Source organism: Rhinopithecus roxellana, chromosome 12 (assembly GCF_007565055.1).
Source record: "Rhinopithecus roxellana isolate Shanxi Qingling chromosome 12, ASM756505v1, whole genome shotgun sequence".
Taxonomy (NCBI): Eukaryota; Metazoa; Chordata; class Mammalia; order Primates; family Cercopithecidae; genus Rhinopithecus; species Rhinopithecus roxellana.
Window position 1 is genome coordinate 55,586,426 of NC_044560.1, and position 16,301 is coordinate 55,602,726.

General features: G+C 57.2%; 1 protein-coding gene across 9 annotated transcripts in view; it reads left to right on the top strand.

The window, feature by feature from the left end:
- Positions 1–407: 407 nt before the first annotated feature.
- The window catches only part of LRP8 (LDL receptor related protein 8), an 85,168-nt gene continuing 69,274 nt past the window's right edge, over positions 408–16,301 (top strand). For 6 of the 9 annotated variants that reach the window (XM_030941900.1, XM_030941902.1, XM_030941907.1 and 3 more), the window contains exons 1-2: positions 534–683; positions 1,487–1,606. In XM_030941900.1, coding sequence (XP_030797760.1) covers positions 569–683; positions 1,487–1,606 — 235 coding nt within the window. In that variant the 5' untranslated portion in view covers positions 534–568. Of the gene's footprint in view, positions 684–1,486; positions 1,607–16,301 lie in introns of all 9 variants that reach the window. The other 3 variants (XM_030941901.1, XM_030941903.1, XM_030941905.1) reach the window with 2 other exon arrangements.

Below are 16,301 nucleotides of genomic sequence, written 5' to 3' on the forward strand. Positions count from 1 at the left end.
CCCCGCCCCATGCGCACACTGCACAGGCCTATTCACACTGGAACATCGTTTCCCCTCCCGCCCAGGCTCACTCCTAGACATCCCTCAGCCTCTCATCGGCCTGTCACCTCCTCCAGGAAGCCTCTGCTGCCTCCTCTGGACCTGCTACCTCCGGGGTCAGGGGCTCCCCTGGCCCATCCCTGCGTCTGCAGAGCGCAGCACTCAGGCGAGCCCGGAGCAGGGCCGTGGAGCGCCCGCTGAGAAGAGTGGACGAAGGACAAGAAGGAGGAGGGCGAGGAGGCGGCGGCAGGGGGAGCGTGGGGCGGAGGCAGCAGCTGGAGGGAGCGCGCGCGCCGGCGGCAGCACAGGGCCGGGGCCGCGCGCCCAGCCTGAGCCCGCCCCGCCGCCGAGCGTCACGGAACCTGCTTGAAATGCAGCCGAGGAGCCGGGGCGGGCGGCAGCGGCGGCGGCGGCGGCGGCGGCGGGGGCAGCGGCAGCCCCGGCGCCGCGGCAAGGACTCTGAGGACTGAGACGCGGCGGCGGCGGCGCGGGGAGCGCGGGGCGCGGCGGCCGGAGCCCCGGGCCCGCCATGGGCCGCCCCGAGCGGGGCGCGCTCCGGCCGCTGGCGCTGCTGCTGCTGCTGTTGCTGCTGCGGCTTCAGCATCTCGCGTCGGCAGCGGCTGATCCGCTGCTCGGCGGCCAAGGTGCGTGCGGCCGGTTCCTGCCTCGGCTCTGCGCCGCCCTAGCCACCAACAAAGCGCGGCCTAGAGGCCGGGGGAGGGTCAGAGTGGGGGGAGGTTCCCGAACCAGGGGGCTATCGGGGGCGCCGGGATGGACAGGCTCCCCGCGACGCGGCTATTCCTGAATTTGGCCTCTGCCCCCCGCCCCCGCGGGCCTCCGTGTTGAGGGCTCTGCCCTCTGGGCAGCGGCTCTTGGGGGAGGGGTGCAGGGGGCCTTGGCCAGCGGGGAACTTTGCCGAAGGGGAGGCCATTCATGGTTCCGGATGAGCTGTGTGATTCTCGCCGTTGGGGTTTATTTGACACGCGCGCTCCGCGGCGGTAATGAGCGGAGCCAGGCGGCTTCTGCGCTTGACAATGCGTTTCCGCAGACCCCTGCGCGCGGCGGAGAGAGGGGGCTGCCTGCCAGGGTGATGTGCCCGCGGCTTCCAGTGCGCGTGGCGCGCGAGTGCTGGGACTCCCTATGGGCTGTGTCTGCGCGGATCTCTATGGGTCGGGTGTGCGGGTGAATGGGTCTGAATGGAGGGTACACCCAGGTCGTGTGACACTGTAAGTAGGTGCCTGGTCTCGCCGTGCCACCGAGAGGCCCGACATCCACGGAACCCCTGCCATCGTACCCTCCCTTTGGAAGGAGTGTGCCCGAAGCCCCGGGGTCTCCATAATCACCCCCTTTCCTCCTCCCCCGCGGGCCCCCTTCCGGGTAGCCCGGGCCGCATGGTGGGGAGCAGGGCCGAGCCCGCTGATCCAGCTCACGCTCCCTCCCTCCGCAGGACCGGCCAAGGAGTGCGAAAAGGATCAATTCCAGTGCCGGAACGAGCGCTGCATCCCCTCTGTGTGGAGATGCGACGAGGACGATGACTGCTCAGACCACAGCGACGAAGACGACTGCCGTGAGTGGCGAGCCGGGGAGCTCAGACCCGGGGAGAGAAGAGGAACGGTGGGGGAAACCATGCTTGGCGCGCACTTGGCTGCAGCCGCGGCGCTGCCACCTGCGCGGGCCTTGCCGCTGGAGCCTGCGACCGGGAAACCGCCTGGGCGCCGCCTCCCTCGGGGCCGGGTGGCTCTTAGCGACCCGGAGAGGGCAGGAAAGCTAGCGTGTCCTGGTGGGGCCGGGGGAGGAGGGCGCACCAAGCTGGGGAGGCTAGACCGGAGCTGTGGGCGGGGACGTGGCAGTCCCTGCAAAGTCTGGATTCCCGAAACACTGCCCTCTCGGACTCCTGCCTCGGCCCCGCGGAACGCGCGCGTGTTTCAAAGTTCCACGCAGCTCTGGGCCGCACTGCGCTCCTATTCCTGCTCAGTTTTTGTGAATGAATGGGCTCCCCAGGGCCCCTGATTGGCTGGGCGAGGACCACCCCATAGGCCCCCGTGGCCGGAGCGGCCAATCGCGGAGCAGACGGATGTGTGGTATTCGGGTTCCTTGGGCGCGGGGGCCCTGCCCTGGCCCCGCCCCGGCCACACCCCCGCGCACATCCTCAGGGTGGTAGGTGCAGGCGGGGCTTGGGCGCCGCTTTTCTGCCGAGTCACAGTGAAGACCTTTTTGAGCCACCCTGGTTAGCAGACCGTGCTTTCCTGCTAGCCCTGTTCGGCTCTGAGTCATGTGGCACACCAGGAAGGAGAGTACCAGGAGGGAGAGTTTTTTCCCGGAAGGGGCCCGAGAAGCCCGAGGCCACGCGTGAAACGGCTGCCGGCTGCCTTTGCTGGGCGTGCGCGACTGATTTTGAAGTTTCTTCTCAGAGTTCATAGGGTTTCAGAGTGTCTGTGGGACCGCGAGCTAATTAGCAGGCAGTTGCCACAGTGGAAGAAATGTAGTTCCAGGAACAGAAAAACAGGGCTCTCCCGGAGACATAGACCCAGGCAGTCATTCATTCATCATTCGCGAGCATCTGCTGTGTGCCAGGCGCTGGGGCGTCCTCCAAGACAGGCCAGCCCTGGCAGGGAGCACTGACAGGGTCTGAGGGAGGAGGGCCTCAGGTGGACAGGCCCACAGCCCCACACTGCACAGGAAGGGTAGCGGGACAGGTGGACAGGCACCCTCTCTGTTGAATCCTTTTGGTTTTTTACTGTGTTTGTCAGTCTCCCTCCCATTCACTTTCAGACCTAAGCCAAAGTTGGCTTTGTGACTTGTGCATGGTAGAACTAGACTGCCTGAGTCTATATCTCCTGCCTCAGTTTCCTCACCTGACCAGTTGGGTTCACATAATTCCTGCCCCAGCAACCTCATGGGACTGTTTTGAGGACCAGTTCCAGAAGTGAAATTGGAAGTAATGAGACTAATGTGTGCTGACCATTAACTGTGCCAAGCACTGCAGTAAGTACTTATCTTGTATAAACTCCTTTAATCTTCACAATAGTCCTATTTTAGAGATTAAAAAACAAAACAAAACAAAAAACCTGAGGCACTGAACCGTTAAGTTACCTGCTTAGCAGTTACGGAGTTGTTAAGTAGGAGCCTGAACTTAAGCATCTGACTCCAGAGTTCCTAGTCTAATCATGACCCTGCACCATTTCCCAGTGCTGCTGAGGTTATGAAAATGGCTGTGCCTTGCTAAAATATTGCTGTGAGTTTCCTCACTGGGAGTTGTTCTGTGGTCTCCTTAGAGTGGGAGTAGTGAGGGCGAGGCAAGGAATAGAAAATGTTTCTGGGCTGGTTGCGCCTTATCTCCCTGGCTCTTTATAACAACTGTCCTTGTGAGGATGGCTGCAGAGAGCAGCAATTCTCTTGTCATTCTACTTTCTAGATAAGGATGCCACCTCAGAGAAGTTGAGTGACTTATGAAAGGTCACACAGCTCAGGATGACAGAACTTGGTCAGGATCTCCGCCTGCCTCTACTTCAGGGCACTGTCTGCCGCGGTGGGGAATGTGGTGCGGAAAGCACCAGGAGTGTGATCTAGGAGCTGGAAAGACAGACTGTAAATGTTAGGCCTGGTGCATTTCAGCTCCATGTGAGGCTTTGGACAAGATGGAGGAGTGAAGTAGCTGGGGGCTGAGTGACGCCCAGGTGAGCCAAGAGCGCTCCAATGGCCAAGCTGGGCTCCTACATGGCTCTGAGATGCATGGGGTAGAGTCACAGGCAGGGAGTTATTAAACAAAAGTGAACGACATCAAGCTTGGAGTGGAAAGGGTGGTGGCGCTGCTGATAGTACCAAGTAGCAATCACACGTGGCTTGTCTGAGCTTGTTTCCTCATCTGCCAAACAGGGGCAGCTGTCCCTCCAATGCTAGCTGTGCACATAGACACACAGGGCTGGCAAGAAGGGAACAGATGGATGAGTGTTCCCACCTCCACGGCCTTTAGAAACGGACTCCTGGTAGCCACAAAGATAAACTGAAGAAATGGAGTGGGGCTTCCGTGGCCGTATTGGGGCCAGGTGCTGGAAAATGTTCTTTCCTCAGCCCTTCCTTCCCCATCTGAGGGTTTCTCGCATTCTAGGCCACCTGCCCAGACTGAATTTCTTTGAACTGTTCTCCCCACAGGAGAGAGAGCTGTTGGCTCCTCCCTGAGGAGCTCTTTATTAAACCTGGGATGGAGGGGTGATGGGTGCTGGGATAACAAAAGCTGCTCCTCCCTGAGCAGTCTCCGTGCCTTACCCCTCACCACCTCTTTGGCACACCACCCTGCAAGAGGGCCTGAGCTAGCCCACCTTTGTACATCTCTGGGCCTGCAAAATGGGGGGTGAATTTGTAGATAGAGTCTGCGTGAGGCAAAATGAGTCCAAATTCCCAAAGGGGCCAGAATGCAGCCCCTGAATACCAAGAGGCTGGAAGGAAGGGACTTTTAAGGAGGCCAAGGAAGGCTTCCTGGAGGAGGAGACAGCTGAACTAGGCCTTGAAAGATGGTAACTAATAGCATTCCCCCAGAGGTTACCATTTAAAAACAGGTGGTGTGGTTCCTATATTATACAGGACATAGACTTGGAGAGGTGAAGTGACTCCCCCAAAGTCACAGAGCTCCTCAGGGTTGGAGCTGGAACTCAAACTGAGGTCTTCTAAGTCCTGAGCCTCATCCACAGTGACTGGGACTTGGCTCTTTGGAGACACAGCAGGAACTTGCAGGATGGAAGAGGGAAAAGCTCCTGGGGCTTTAGTTCCTAGCTCAAAGAACCTTCAAAGTGGAGGAAGGAGCTGGAAGCCAGAGAGCCAGGCCCAAGGAAGCCTAGCCAGGAGAAATCGGGTGGGATTCCTGGCTGTGGACCTGGGTCACGTAGGCCAGCTGGCCCCTTGGCCTCAGTTTCCTGTTGCTCCCTAGTGTCTGGGGGCAGGGGCAGAGGCAGAGATTCTCGTCTCTGGCCCGGCCTTTACTCCCAGTCACAACAACAGTAACCATAGCGCCGATGACGCTGACTAAGCACTTGCTGTGGACCGAGCATCGTGCTGAGATTGTCCACGCATCGCCCCTCGTTCCTCTATTCTATAAAATGGGACAACACTATGAAGACCTGAATTAGTCCCATCTCATCGAGGCACAGACGGCTTATGTAACTGGCCCAAGGGTGCAGAACTGCTGGGGTGTGAATGCAGGTGACCAGCTATGGAACTTGTACTGTCTCAAGTACTGGCTGGTGACCTTAGGGAGGTCCTTCCCAGGCCTTCATTTCCCTGTCTTGAGATGGCATCTTAAGGCTACTCCACCTCGCTTTCTCCTCTAGGAAGTTCTGTGCTTCTCGTGGAAAGGCTGGGTGGACAGATAGATCAGTTTTGTGCTCTCTGACCTCACTTTGTTCAGGCTTCTTTGGACTCTTTTGTTATCCCAGCGCCCGTCACCCCTCCATCCCAGGTTTAATAAAGAGTGGCCACAGGGAGGTCTCCCATGGCTGAGAGTTCATTAGCTGGGCAAGGCCAGGCTGCAGGAGTGCTGAGGCTTGCTGGGAAACAGCCTTGTAAATAATTAAAGCTCGGCCACAGCTCCCGGCCTGTGCTGTAGTCCGCATCTGGCCCCCAGTGTGTGTCCTGGACATGTGCTCCTGACACTGGACCCAGCCTCATCTCCTTTATGGATGGAGCCATGTGATGACAGTGCGGCTCCTTTCTGAACCTCCCCGTCTTCATCCCAGGCAACTCCACCATCCAGAGTCCTCCTGGGGCTCCCAACTATCCGGAGGATAAAGTCAGTATAGACTCCTCTGTATTTGGCCCTCTGTGACCTGCTCCTGTTACCCACTTCCCTGCAGCCTCTTCCCACCTCTTCCCGTGAGCCTGTGACACCAAACTAGCTTCTGCCACACTCTCACCTTCCTGCTGCTTCTCACCTCGAGGCCTTTGTGTGTGCCATTCCGTCTGCCGGACACCCTGCTCCCTCACTGGCTAGATTCATTTTATCATCTTAGGAGATTCGGTGCAGGTGTCACCTCCTCTAGGAAACCTTCCCTGACACCCCATTGCTTCCAGGCTGAGATACAGGAGTTGAGATAAGGGACTTAGAGACCCATGTCAAAATCACAACCCAGACACACCTGGTTTTTACATCCCAGCTGTCACCTCCTGGATGAATGGCTGTGAGGGTGATACTAGGCCCTCCTTTACAGAGATTAAATGTGAGGATTAAATGAGGTCACATGCCTGGTGAGCAGGAGGTGTTCAGTGAGTGGCAGTGGGTGAGGTTGTTCTTGGTGGGAGGGGTTTCACTGAGGTCTCTAGGTACCCGACTCTGGTCTTTGCAGGCCACCCCGGACCCCCTGCTTCCCCTGCCCCTGTCTGCTTAGCCACATGTCTGAGGCTCCTACAGCTGGTGCTGGCCTCAGCCAGGGAGTTGCCCAGCCACCGTGGAGGTGACAGAAAGCTGCTTGGAAAGGAGCTGGGGGAAGAAATGAGTCAAACAGGCCTAGGGCCCTAGGAGGGGCAAGGGCTGGCTTCCCTCTGGCTGTGTGCTGGTCCTAGAGGCTGGCTTCTGTCCTGTCTGCTCCTTTCCTCTTGGCTGTGCCTAGGGAGGAGTGGAGGGCCTGCATCCCCCATGGCACTGCCCAGCAGGCCCTAGCAGGCCTTGGGAGTGTTTGCTGAAGACTTTCCCTTGGGCCCTCCCAGGTCAGTGTTCCCCTGTGTGAGTCCCTTGGGCCTCAGGGATGGTTGGCTTCTTCCTCCCCAATTGTCTGCTGGTGGCCGACTTGACAGCTTTCCTCCTTGGGGAAATGCTGGTAGCAGGTGAAGCCAGAGAGAGGGAGATCCCCAGGGGGAGTGAGGAGTGAGAGCCCAGAGGGCGAATGGAACAGGCACCCCCTCAAGGGATGTAAACGCATGCATGCTCTCCCAGCACCCCGTTAGTGGTCTACTCCCAGGCCCATGCTGTCCCAGGGGGCCAGCTCTGGGGTCTGTGGGAGGGTGTGGGGTTGTGTCCTTAGGGTTGTGGAGCCAGGCCTTACAGCTCCAGGCCTAAGTAACATTGGTAGCACCTACCCCCAAAGTGACCACACATCCAGATCACCCAGGCTCTGAAGGCCTGGGAGGGATGCAACCTCCTCCAGAGATGCCTTTTTAGACCCCTGTCCTCCAGTTCCTCAGGTCCTGAGCTCCCACAGTGTGTCCTTGTTCTTCCCGCAGTTGCAGATCCTTCTCCACATCGTGCGCTCTGCCAGCCTTGTGCTGGGCACTAGGGACTCCAAAGTCATTTCCTCAAGGGAGTAGCTAATAACAGCTATTGGCTGCCTACATCCCATGCCTGGGACCATGTTGGACAATTCGCATCCTTTAGCTTCACTACTCACAACCCTGTGAGGGCCAGTTTTTCATTATTCTAATTTCGAAGATGATGAAACTGAGGCTCAGAAAGGAGACAGGAGTTGGCCCATGTCATGACCGTTAAGTGGTGGAGCCAGGATCTGACCCAGGTCTGTCTGGTCTGGAGCCCAGACTCTTCTTAAGCTGTTCCCTGCTGAGCGCTGTCTACCCTGGTGGGTCAGAGGCTGGTGCTTGGAGGGTATGGGAGGAAGTACGGAGCAGCTGCAGGACTCAGCAGTGCCTCCCTGGGCTACCTGTTTGTGACCTGGGGAGTGGGACTGGGGAGAGACCCTGTTCTCTGGAGACCCCACAGAGCCCTCACATAGGCCTCCCTTTTCCAGCTCCTGTGGGGATGACATTCCAGTTTCCATAGGCTTCTCTCAGCCTTTGCCTGTTAGATGCTGATTCCCCTTCTGACTGTATGGAAGGGGAAACTGAGGACCCGATGATATATTAGTGTTGCAGATGACCTCAGGGATTGTCTTTTACTCTGTAGTAACACAGGGCCTGGCTGCCTCCTCGCACCCAGGCTTAGAAAGGTGAAACCAAGGCTCTGATGGTCGAATTGGCTCCATTGTCAGTAGGGTCCCATTCTCAGAACTCAGGTGTCCTCATTTCTGGGCAGGACTGGAGTCAGAACTGTATGTGCTTCCCCCTCCCATCCCCACCCTCTCTGTTCCCTGCTGGATCCGGGAACCAGGTGCTCTCAGGCTGAGGGGTGGACTCAGTACCGAAGGGCTTTGGGCTCCTGACTGGGGACCTCAGGTGCACCACTGCCCCTACTGGGCCCTGCTTGCCCACCTCTGGATTGCCAAGAAGTCATCTAAAATACTCACGTTAATACTAAGAAGAGTTAGGGAGTGAGCTAGTGAGGGGACTTCCTCATGCAAGACCTCCTTCAGCCGGTGCCTTGAGGTGTCATGACTGCATTTCACAGAGGAGAGAGCCGAGACTCTGAGAGATGAAGTCACTTGTCCCCCGGGTGGCCCCACTGGTCAGTGGCAGGACTGGGCCGTGCCTGTCTGGCTGCAAGTCTGAGGCAGCCGAAAGGGGATATGAATTCACACATCCCAGTCACGACGACAGTAAAGTGTGGCTTGGGGCCTCTCTTCCTTTCCAGGCGTCCCTCTTTGCCAGCATCTTCCAGTGGGTGTGCCAGCTCCCTCCTGAGCAGCCCGGCCCCTGGGGCACCCTCCAGCATGAGCTGGGTCCCCAGGCAGCAGTTTTAATTATCAGCCCTGCTCACCCCAGCTCCTCTCACAAGCTGCCATATGTCATAGACTCCAGTAATCATCCCGCAGCCGGAGTGGCATGGGAGGGGCTGAGGGCCTTCGGGGGAATCCTGCTCAGTCCTGACCGATCTTCTCACTGACTGTACCTGCTCTGACCTCTGTATCTCTGGTGGGGCCCAGCCTGGGTACCCACAATGGGAGAGCCGGGCCTAACTGCTTTGGGGGCATAGAACACGGCGTACTCTCAGGTGCCATGGAGTGTCTCAGGTAACTGAGAGTCACCCAGCAAGCCCAGGGCTGTGGGGCTCGTGTGGTGCACACAGTTCCCATGACACCTCATGGCCTCCACACGCCTGCCCCTTGGAATGTGGCACGCAGCAGCAGACAGCCCAAAGCCGTCTGCCAGTCTGTCTAGGAGTCCATGGGAGTGGTCATGGGGCCCTCATCCTCCCCTGGTCACTGGCCTTGAGGTGCCACAGGGGACTTCATCCCAGCCACTCTGGAGAGCATCTCAGTTTCCACCCCTCTCAACCTGCCATAATCCTTGGATGGCTTTTCCAGTTGGTGCCTTACAGGTGTGCTCCTGCGGGGCAGGCAGTGCAGGAGCTCATTATGATCCCCATTCTCTGATGAGGAAAATGAGGCTCAGAGAGGATAAGAGACTTGCCCAGTTATTGGTAGCTCTGGAGCTAAAACTCATTTCAACTGATTTTACTAATTTAGTTTGCCTGGGTGAGTAACTTCTGGTTAGCTGGAAGTAATTTTATACTGGCAATGAAAAACACAGTTAATAAAGAACAGGAGATGAAGGTTGCAGTGAGCCGAGATTGCACCACTGCACTCCAGGTTAGGTGAAGGCAGTCCCCACCCTTGCTAGTACCACTGTTTAAGCAGCATAGCCTTCTAGAGATTTTTCTCTCCATGTGAGCTCTTGGGCATGAACGTATGTATTTTTTTTAATAAAAATGAGGCCATGTTATGCCGCTTGTTTTCACATATGGCTTTCTATGGCAATAACAGTAGTCCACATCCTTGTTTTAAAGGGCTAGATAGTATTCTATTGTGTGGCTTTTTCATAATTTAATGACATTATCTCCCGTTGATAGATGTGTGTTTGGTTCTTCCATGTTTTTCCCTGCTCTATGCAGTGCCAGGATGGACGTCCTTGAACTCCATCCTTGTGCGTTGGCCTGGTCTTTTCCTTAAGATAAGTTCTTAGGAAAGGAGTGTGTGCATTTTCCTCATTGCCATGCTGCTCCCTAGAGGGGAGACTCTTTCCCATCTCACAACCCTGTCCCTCCACGGCCCCACGGCCCTCCTTTCCAGTGAGGCAGACAGCTGAAGGACTTCCCTCTTCTCTGAGCACAGGGCCACCTCATCCTGGTCCCACGGGACAAAGTAGCCATATCCAGGCCACAAAAAGCAAAGCCAGGAGAGAGGATAATGGTGTTCTGGCCCCAAGGGCTTTCACCCCCACCAAAAAAAAAAGCAGAAGAGTACAAAACTGTTCCTTCATTCTTCTCGGATATTGGTAGAAGGCATCTCCTCCATAGCATTCTAATTCCTCTATCTATGCCCCTAACTTGCTGTGTGACCTTGGGCGAATGGCTCTCCCTCTCTGAACTTCATTTTCCCTTCACTCATTGGTCCTTATTCCACCTGCTCTGCCCCCAGCACTTGGAGCAGACTCCTGTACCTGGAGCTGGGTTCAGGGCTGGAGCTGGCCAGTCCTGGCCTAGGGCGGGGATCTGTGCCTTACTACCTGGTGACAGTGCGGGGAGTATAGCTGGCTTGGTGGGTTGGATTCTGGGCAGGGAAACAGGGCAGCTGGACTCCTTAGCTCCACTTCCAGAGCTCCACCCTGAGGCCCAGGTTCCTTGGGTGACTTTCCCTTCTGCCTTCTTCCTGCACTCACAATTGGGCCAGATGCAGTGCAGTGATGGAGAAAAATGGAGTGAGGCCCACCAGCTTCATGAGACGTTCCGAAAGGGGGAAAATGACCCCATATTCCAGAGGTGTGCGGACTGATGTGTGCACTTTGCCCAGAGCCTGGCCCTAAAAATGAGCATTTGCTTTCCCTTCCTGAGCCTGTGATTCCTGCACAGGGAATGGCTGAGTAAAAGGAACCGTCCTCAGCTTTCCTCCTCCTCCACCAAGGACACAACAAGAGGGCAGCGGTGAAATAGCAGCAGGAGAGATTTAGGTCAACCGGCCAGTTGGGAGGACTTGGCTGCCTGAGAGAACAGCAGCTTCTCGGGCTAGGAGGGACTGTTGGAGCCATCTCATTCCACCCCATCTGCACTGGGGACCCAGGGTGGCTGCTTCCTGAGTGGCCCAGGGGGGCTGGTTAGCCAGCCGGGCCTGCCACGGTAGTTAGCCACGCGGGGCCTTGGTTCCCCATTGGGTCGGGGCTAACATCAGAGACTTGGCAGCTGATGAGAGGCAGGAAGGTCCCATCAGGCCCAGGTTAAGCTGCCCGACTGAATAGCTGGAGGCCAAGGGTGGACTTTCCTAGTGGCCTGAATCCAGGGACATTCAAGCCAGCACTCCTCCCCTCCCTCCCTCCCCCACTTCCTGGACCCTGAGCTGCCATCTGCTGCCTTCCTTACACTCTCAGAGCCCTTTCTCGGCCATGGGCATGGGCACATGTGCGTGTGCTTGGGGGGTGTGCTTCAGAGGAGGGGGTGTGTACCAGGAAGGAGGTGACTATTCTGGACCCGTGGAGGCTATGGGGCCAAGAAGACACTCTTCTCCCATACCCACTAAGTCTGCCCAAACCAAGCCAGAGACCCCGCCTGCCCCACCGGGCCGTTGTGGTGGGGAATGATTTGTAGCTGGAGAGGCGCCAGCAGTCTGTCTTCCCAGCCTGCCCCCTGCCACAGCAGCCTCTCCTCCCCAGGCCACGTGTGCTCTGGCCCCACCCGGAGGGCTGCTTGTTATAAATGGCAGCCTTCCTCCTTGGCTCCCGCCTTGCCAAGTGGCCGTTTGGCAGATGCTTGCCCCTCGTGGGGTCTCTGCCCCTTGGGAGTGGGGCATCTCCAGTCCCTCTCAGTCCCGTTCTGTGGAATTCTTTTGTTTTCCCCTAAGAGTCAGGGATTCATGTGGCAGGAGTCTGCCACGGCCAGGCCCCAGGTACGGGGTGCTCCAAGGAGCTGACCCTTTTCTCTGAGGCCCAGGGCTGGAAGCAGGGGGGCAGGAGCTGTGAAATCCAACCCTATGGGGCCCCAGGGACCCCGCCCCAGCCCCTCACACAGGAGACATGGCCTAAACCATACAACTGTTTGTTAGAGCCTGCATCTACTGGAGGCTTTTTCTGTCTGCTTATTTTTGTGCCGAGCTCTGATGGGGCTGATTTTTTAATACCTATGAGCCAGTGAGAGCAGACTCGACATCAGCTGCCTACGCGACGCTCTTCTGTCTCCCTCCCCTCCCCATTCCCTGCCTCTACTGCCTGCTTCTCCAGCGTAGGGGCCAAGTGGCACAGCGGCCAGCATGGTCTCTCCAGCAGCAGCTAGATCTGGCTTCCAGCTGCAGCTCTCCCACTTCCTGGTTGAGAGACCCCGGGGCAAGTCCCTTGAATGGAACCCCAGACTCCCGCTCTGTACAACGTGGGTAATAATTCCTGGCCTATGTAAAGTACCAGAAACCTCCTTGGCCCTCAGCGTGCGAGTCCCATGAGCCAATTGGTTCTTCTTACACCACTGAATTGGACCCAACGAGGGCAGAGTGGTCTGGCAGCCCATGTGGCTTAAGCCCCTGTTCTCTCTGCCACCTCCCCCACCATGCCTTGCCCTCCCCTCTGGCCCTTGGTCTCTCCCATCCTTGAAGGTCCTGTGCTGATGTCTTCCCTGTGTGACAGAGACCTGATCCCTTGCTGCTGCTGGCTAACTGACCTACCTGGCTGGCTGCCCTCCAGGCTGTCAGCCTGGCCTTGTCCCCAACATGCCATGTGACCTGGGTATATTCCTGCTCTGGGGCTCTGAAAGACTGAGGATTAAATCAGTGGTTTGCATCACTTGGGGCAGCTTTTGAAATTCCGCCCCAGCCACTTCCAGGCCCACTTGGTGCGAAGCCAGCTGGGAGGTGTAGATGTGCAAGTCCCCAGGACAGGCCCCTACCTCATCCATGAGAGGATGTATCATGACATGGATAACAGCAGGGCCCTACCAGGCCGCCTAGGGTCAAGTCCACACTTCACTGCTTCCCAGATGTGGGGCCCCAAGCAAATGACTTCACCTGTCTGAGCACCTGCCTCATCTGGAGGATGGAGCCGCCCCTCAAGGTGGCTGTGGGATTGATCGGTGAGTTCACTTGTGAGGCACACTAAGAGCGGTGCATGGTGCACGCGCAGTGCTCAATTCAAGATTGCCTGGGCTTCTTTTGACCTCCTTCTCTGAACCTCCCTCTCCCATCTGTCCTTCAGGAATCCCCATCCTTACTGGACTGTTGCACTGTGGGGTGGAATAGGAGGAGCCAGGGAGCCCCTAGAAAGACTCCTTTATCTCCCCTTCTCCCCTGCCGCTCCAGGCTGTCACTTGCTGGCCCAGTTTAATTAGGGAGAGGCCTTCTAGGGGACCTCATTAGGAAATGAGTCCAGAGCCTCAGGGACCTTCAGGAGGGGTGGGGTGCAGAAGGAGATTACATTGTGGTTGGCCCTGCCTGGCCCCTGGCCTTGTGCCCTAAATATGCCCAGGAAGTTACAGACACTTGGTCCTTTAGTGGCCAGGACACAGGCCTGTGACATGGTGCATGGTCAGCCAGGGCTGAAGGAACCCATACCTCTATCTCCTACTCCCGCTGGGCTCTGGCCTCACCTGCTGGATCAGGGTGGAGAAGGGTGACAGAGGAGGCGTATCTGGTTCTGCTCCACCCAGCCCTGGTGCCCACTGTCCCCAGCCTGGCTCAGAGCAGGCCCTGGTGAAGGTGTTGAGTGAATGGATGCCTGATCTGTGGGCCGGGGCAGCATCTTTATTAAGCCAAAGCAGCCTCCCCCTTCCATCCTATGCAGGAGTTTCCTCAGCAGCCTGGTGGGGTGGAGGTCGGGGGTCCAATGCGTCCGGGGACTGGGCGCTCACTCACTGACCAAGCAGCTCCCCGCCCCGGACTGCTCTTCCTGTTACAAAACCTGCTCTTCTGTCAATCCCATATCTGTCTCCTACAGCTCTTCTGCCCTCTCTGATCCCAGCTCTGTTAATGGGGCCTCTGCTCACAGAGTCTGCCCCCAGCTTCACTGCAAGCCTGCGCTGTGTCCCTTCCTACCTGCATTCCTGCCACAGCCCCCAGGCTTAGGGAGGCCCAGCCTGTGACAGCTGACTTGTGGTGTGGGCTCGGATAAGGACCATCCTCTCTGGGGCCACTGCTTCTCTGGCTCCCCTAGCATGGGGCCTGGTGGCCTGTACATTCACAGGCTCTATAAATGTTAGCTGCGTCCTGTGGCTTACCTCCCAGGGCTTTGAGAAGTGGAGGGTGAGGACAGAAGTGCCGTGCCTGAAGGCAAAGGTGACATCATTACGGAAAACTTGCTCTCCTGGGTAGCAGGGCGGCAGTGCCCAGATCCTGCAATGACTGTGGCACAGCACATAGCACTAGGGGGCTGTGTCTGAACCTCTTCCACCTCTTGGACTAGTCCAGAGCGCAGGCATTGCCTGGGCCTTGGGCAGGAACCTGGGAGTCATCACAACTCCTCCCTTCCTTCCCCTGAGCCCTCACCTCAAATAGAGGAAGGAGGAAAGTCCCAACCTGCCTACCTGCCTACCTGCCAGTCTGGGCCTCTCCCCGCGCCCGCACTGCCATACCCTTCCTGGATCTCAGTAGCAACCCCTACCTAGTTTCTGTTCTTTCCTCCAAACCTATCTTCGCTCTGCAGCTGAGTGCTCTGAGAGTTGCAAAGCTACACCCTTTCCTCGCTCAGCTTCTGCAGTGACGCCCACCCCCTCATAGGACCAAGTCTTCTTAACTGACATTCAGAGCCCTTCAAGACCCGACATGCACCTGTCTCCTCTCCAGGTCTCATCTGGCACTGACCCCAAGCCCCAGGCGTCTCCTCTCCAGCCACACCCCCGGGAGAAGCCTCAGGCCCTTTTGCATGCAGGTCCCTAGCCTGGAAGGCCCCACATCTGCTTGTCCAGCCTCACCTGACCTCTGGAGTCACCATTTCCAGGGTACTTCCTCCCCTGGGTGGGTCAGTGTCCTCTGGACTCCCCCATCCTTGTGTTTCCCCACACTCGATACCATGATGGCCTGATTTAGAGTCTGTGGTTCACAATGCAGACCACAAGCCTCAGGGGGACAGGGACCTGTGGAGGATGGCAGAGGAAAGGGGTGGAGGGTGCCTCTGGACTCTGAGTGTGCCCTGTGCCACCGACCCCTTGCTAGATTTCCAGTCCCGCTTGCCACACATGACTGTATATGGTTTTCTGTGAGTCCCTGGGAAGCGCCTGCTGTGGACTGGAGCCTTTGGGTCCCAGCTCCAACATTCACTGAGGGTTTGTTCTGTACCAGGTGCCCTGCCAGGACCTGGGGAGGATCCACAGATGGGAAAGCAGGTCATGCCCTGGGAGCGCCAGCCCCTAACTCAATGTGTGACCTTTTCTGAACCTCAGCTTCCTCCGCTGTGAAAGAGATGAGGACCCAAGACCCTTCCCTGTTACCTTGGGCATATCTATGCTGTGGCTGGGGTCAGACATGGCCCCACATGACCCTGAGGCTGCAGCTAGACCAGAACTTCCTCTCCACTGGGCCTCTGGAGCCCTGGTCCAAGCTTCACAGGAGCAGGGGGTGAGCAGAGGTTTTGCTCTCTCTTCAGCGAAAACGTCCACTTCATTTGCCCAGCATGTCAGCATTGCCATGTGCTTACCATGCATAAAGTGACCACGCCTCCTCGGCTGCTCAGAACTATCCCAGTTTTAAAACTCAACATCTTGCATCTCAGGGACCCCTTCAGTTGTGAGCAAACTGGGACACTTGACCAGTCTAGCTGCACCCCCAAGCCCTGGCCACTGCCCCCTCAGGACCCCAGCAGGTCCTCCCCATCCCTTGTGGACTCTGCTAGCTGGGCATGGCTCACTTAATTGAAAACAAAGAAAAAGGCCAGGCATAGTGGCTCACACCTGTAATCCCAGAATTTTGGGGAGGCTGAGATGGGAGGATCACTGAAGGCTGGGAGTTCAAGACCAGCCTGGGCAATATAGTGAGACTCTATCTCTCCAAAAAAGAAAAAATATATATATCCAGGTGTCGTGGTCCATGCCTATAGCTACTTGGGAGGCTGAAGCAGGAGGATTGCTTGAGCCCAGGAGTTTGAGGTTGCAGTGGGCTATAGTCATGCCACTGCACTCTGGCCTGGGTGAGGGAGCCAGACTCTGTCTCAACCCCTCCCTGCCAAAAGAAAAGACTGATTTCTTCCTCACCTTTTGGGAGAATTCAAGAAAGAAACATAGGCTCTTGGAAGGTCTGGAAGAGCAGGGCCAAGCATCCTGAGTGGGTAGCTGTGTGGATAGGGCCAGGAGACCTGGCCACTGTTACAGACTGCCTCTAGCCCAGCTGTGTGACTCCCCTCTCTGGCCTGTTTCCCCATCTCTGCCCTGCTCACCTCGTATGACTGTGGTGAGAATCATAACATTCACGGGCCTGCCTGTGTTACCA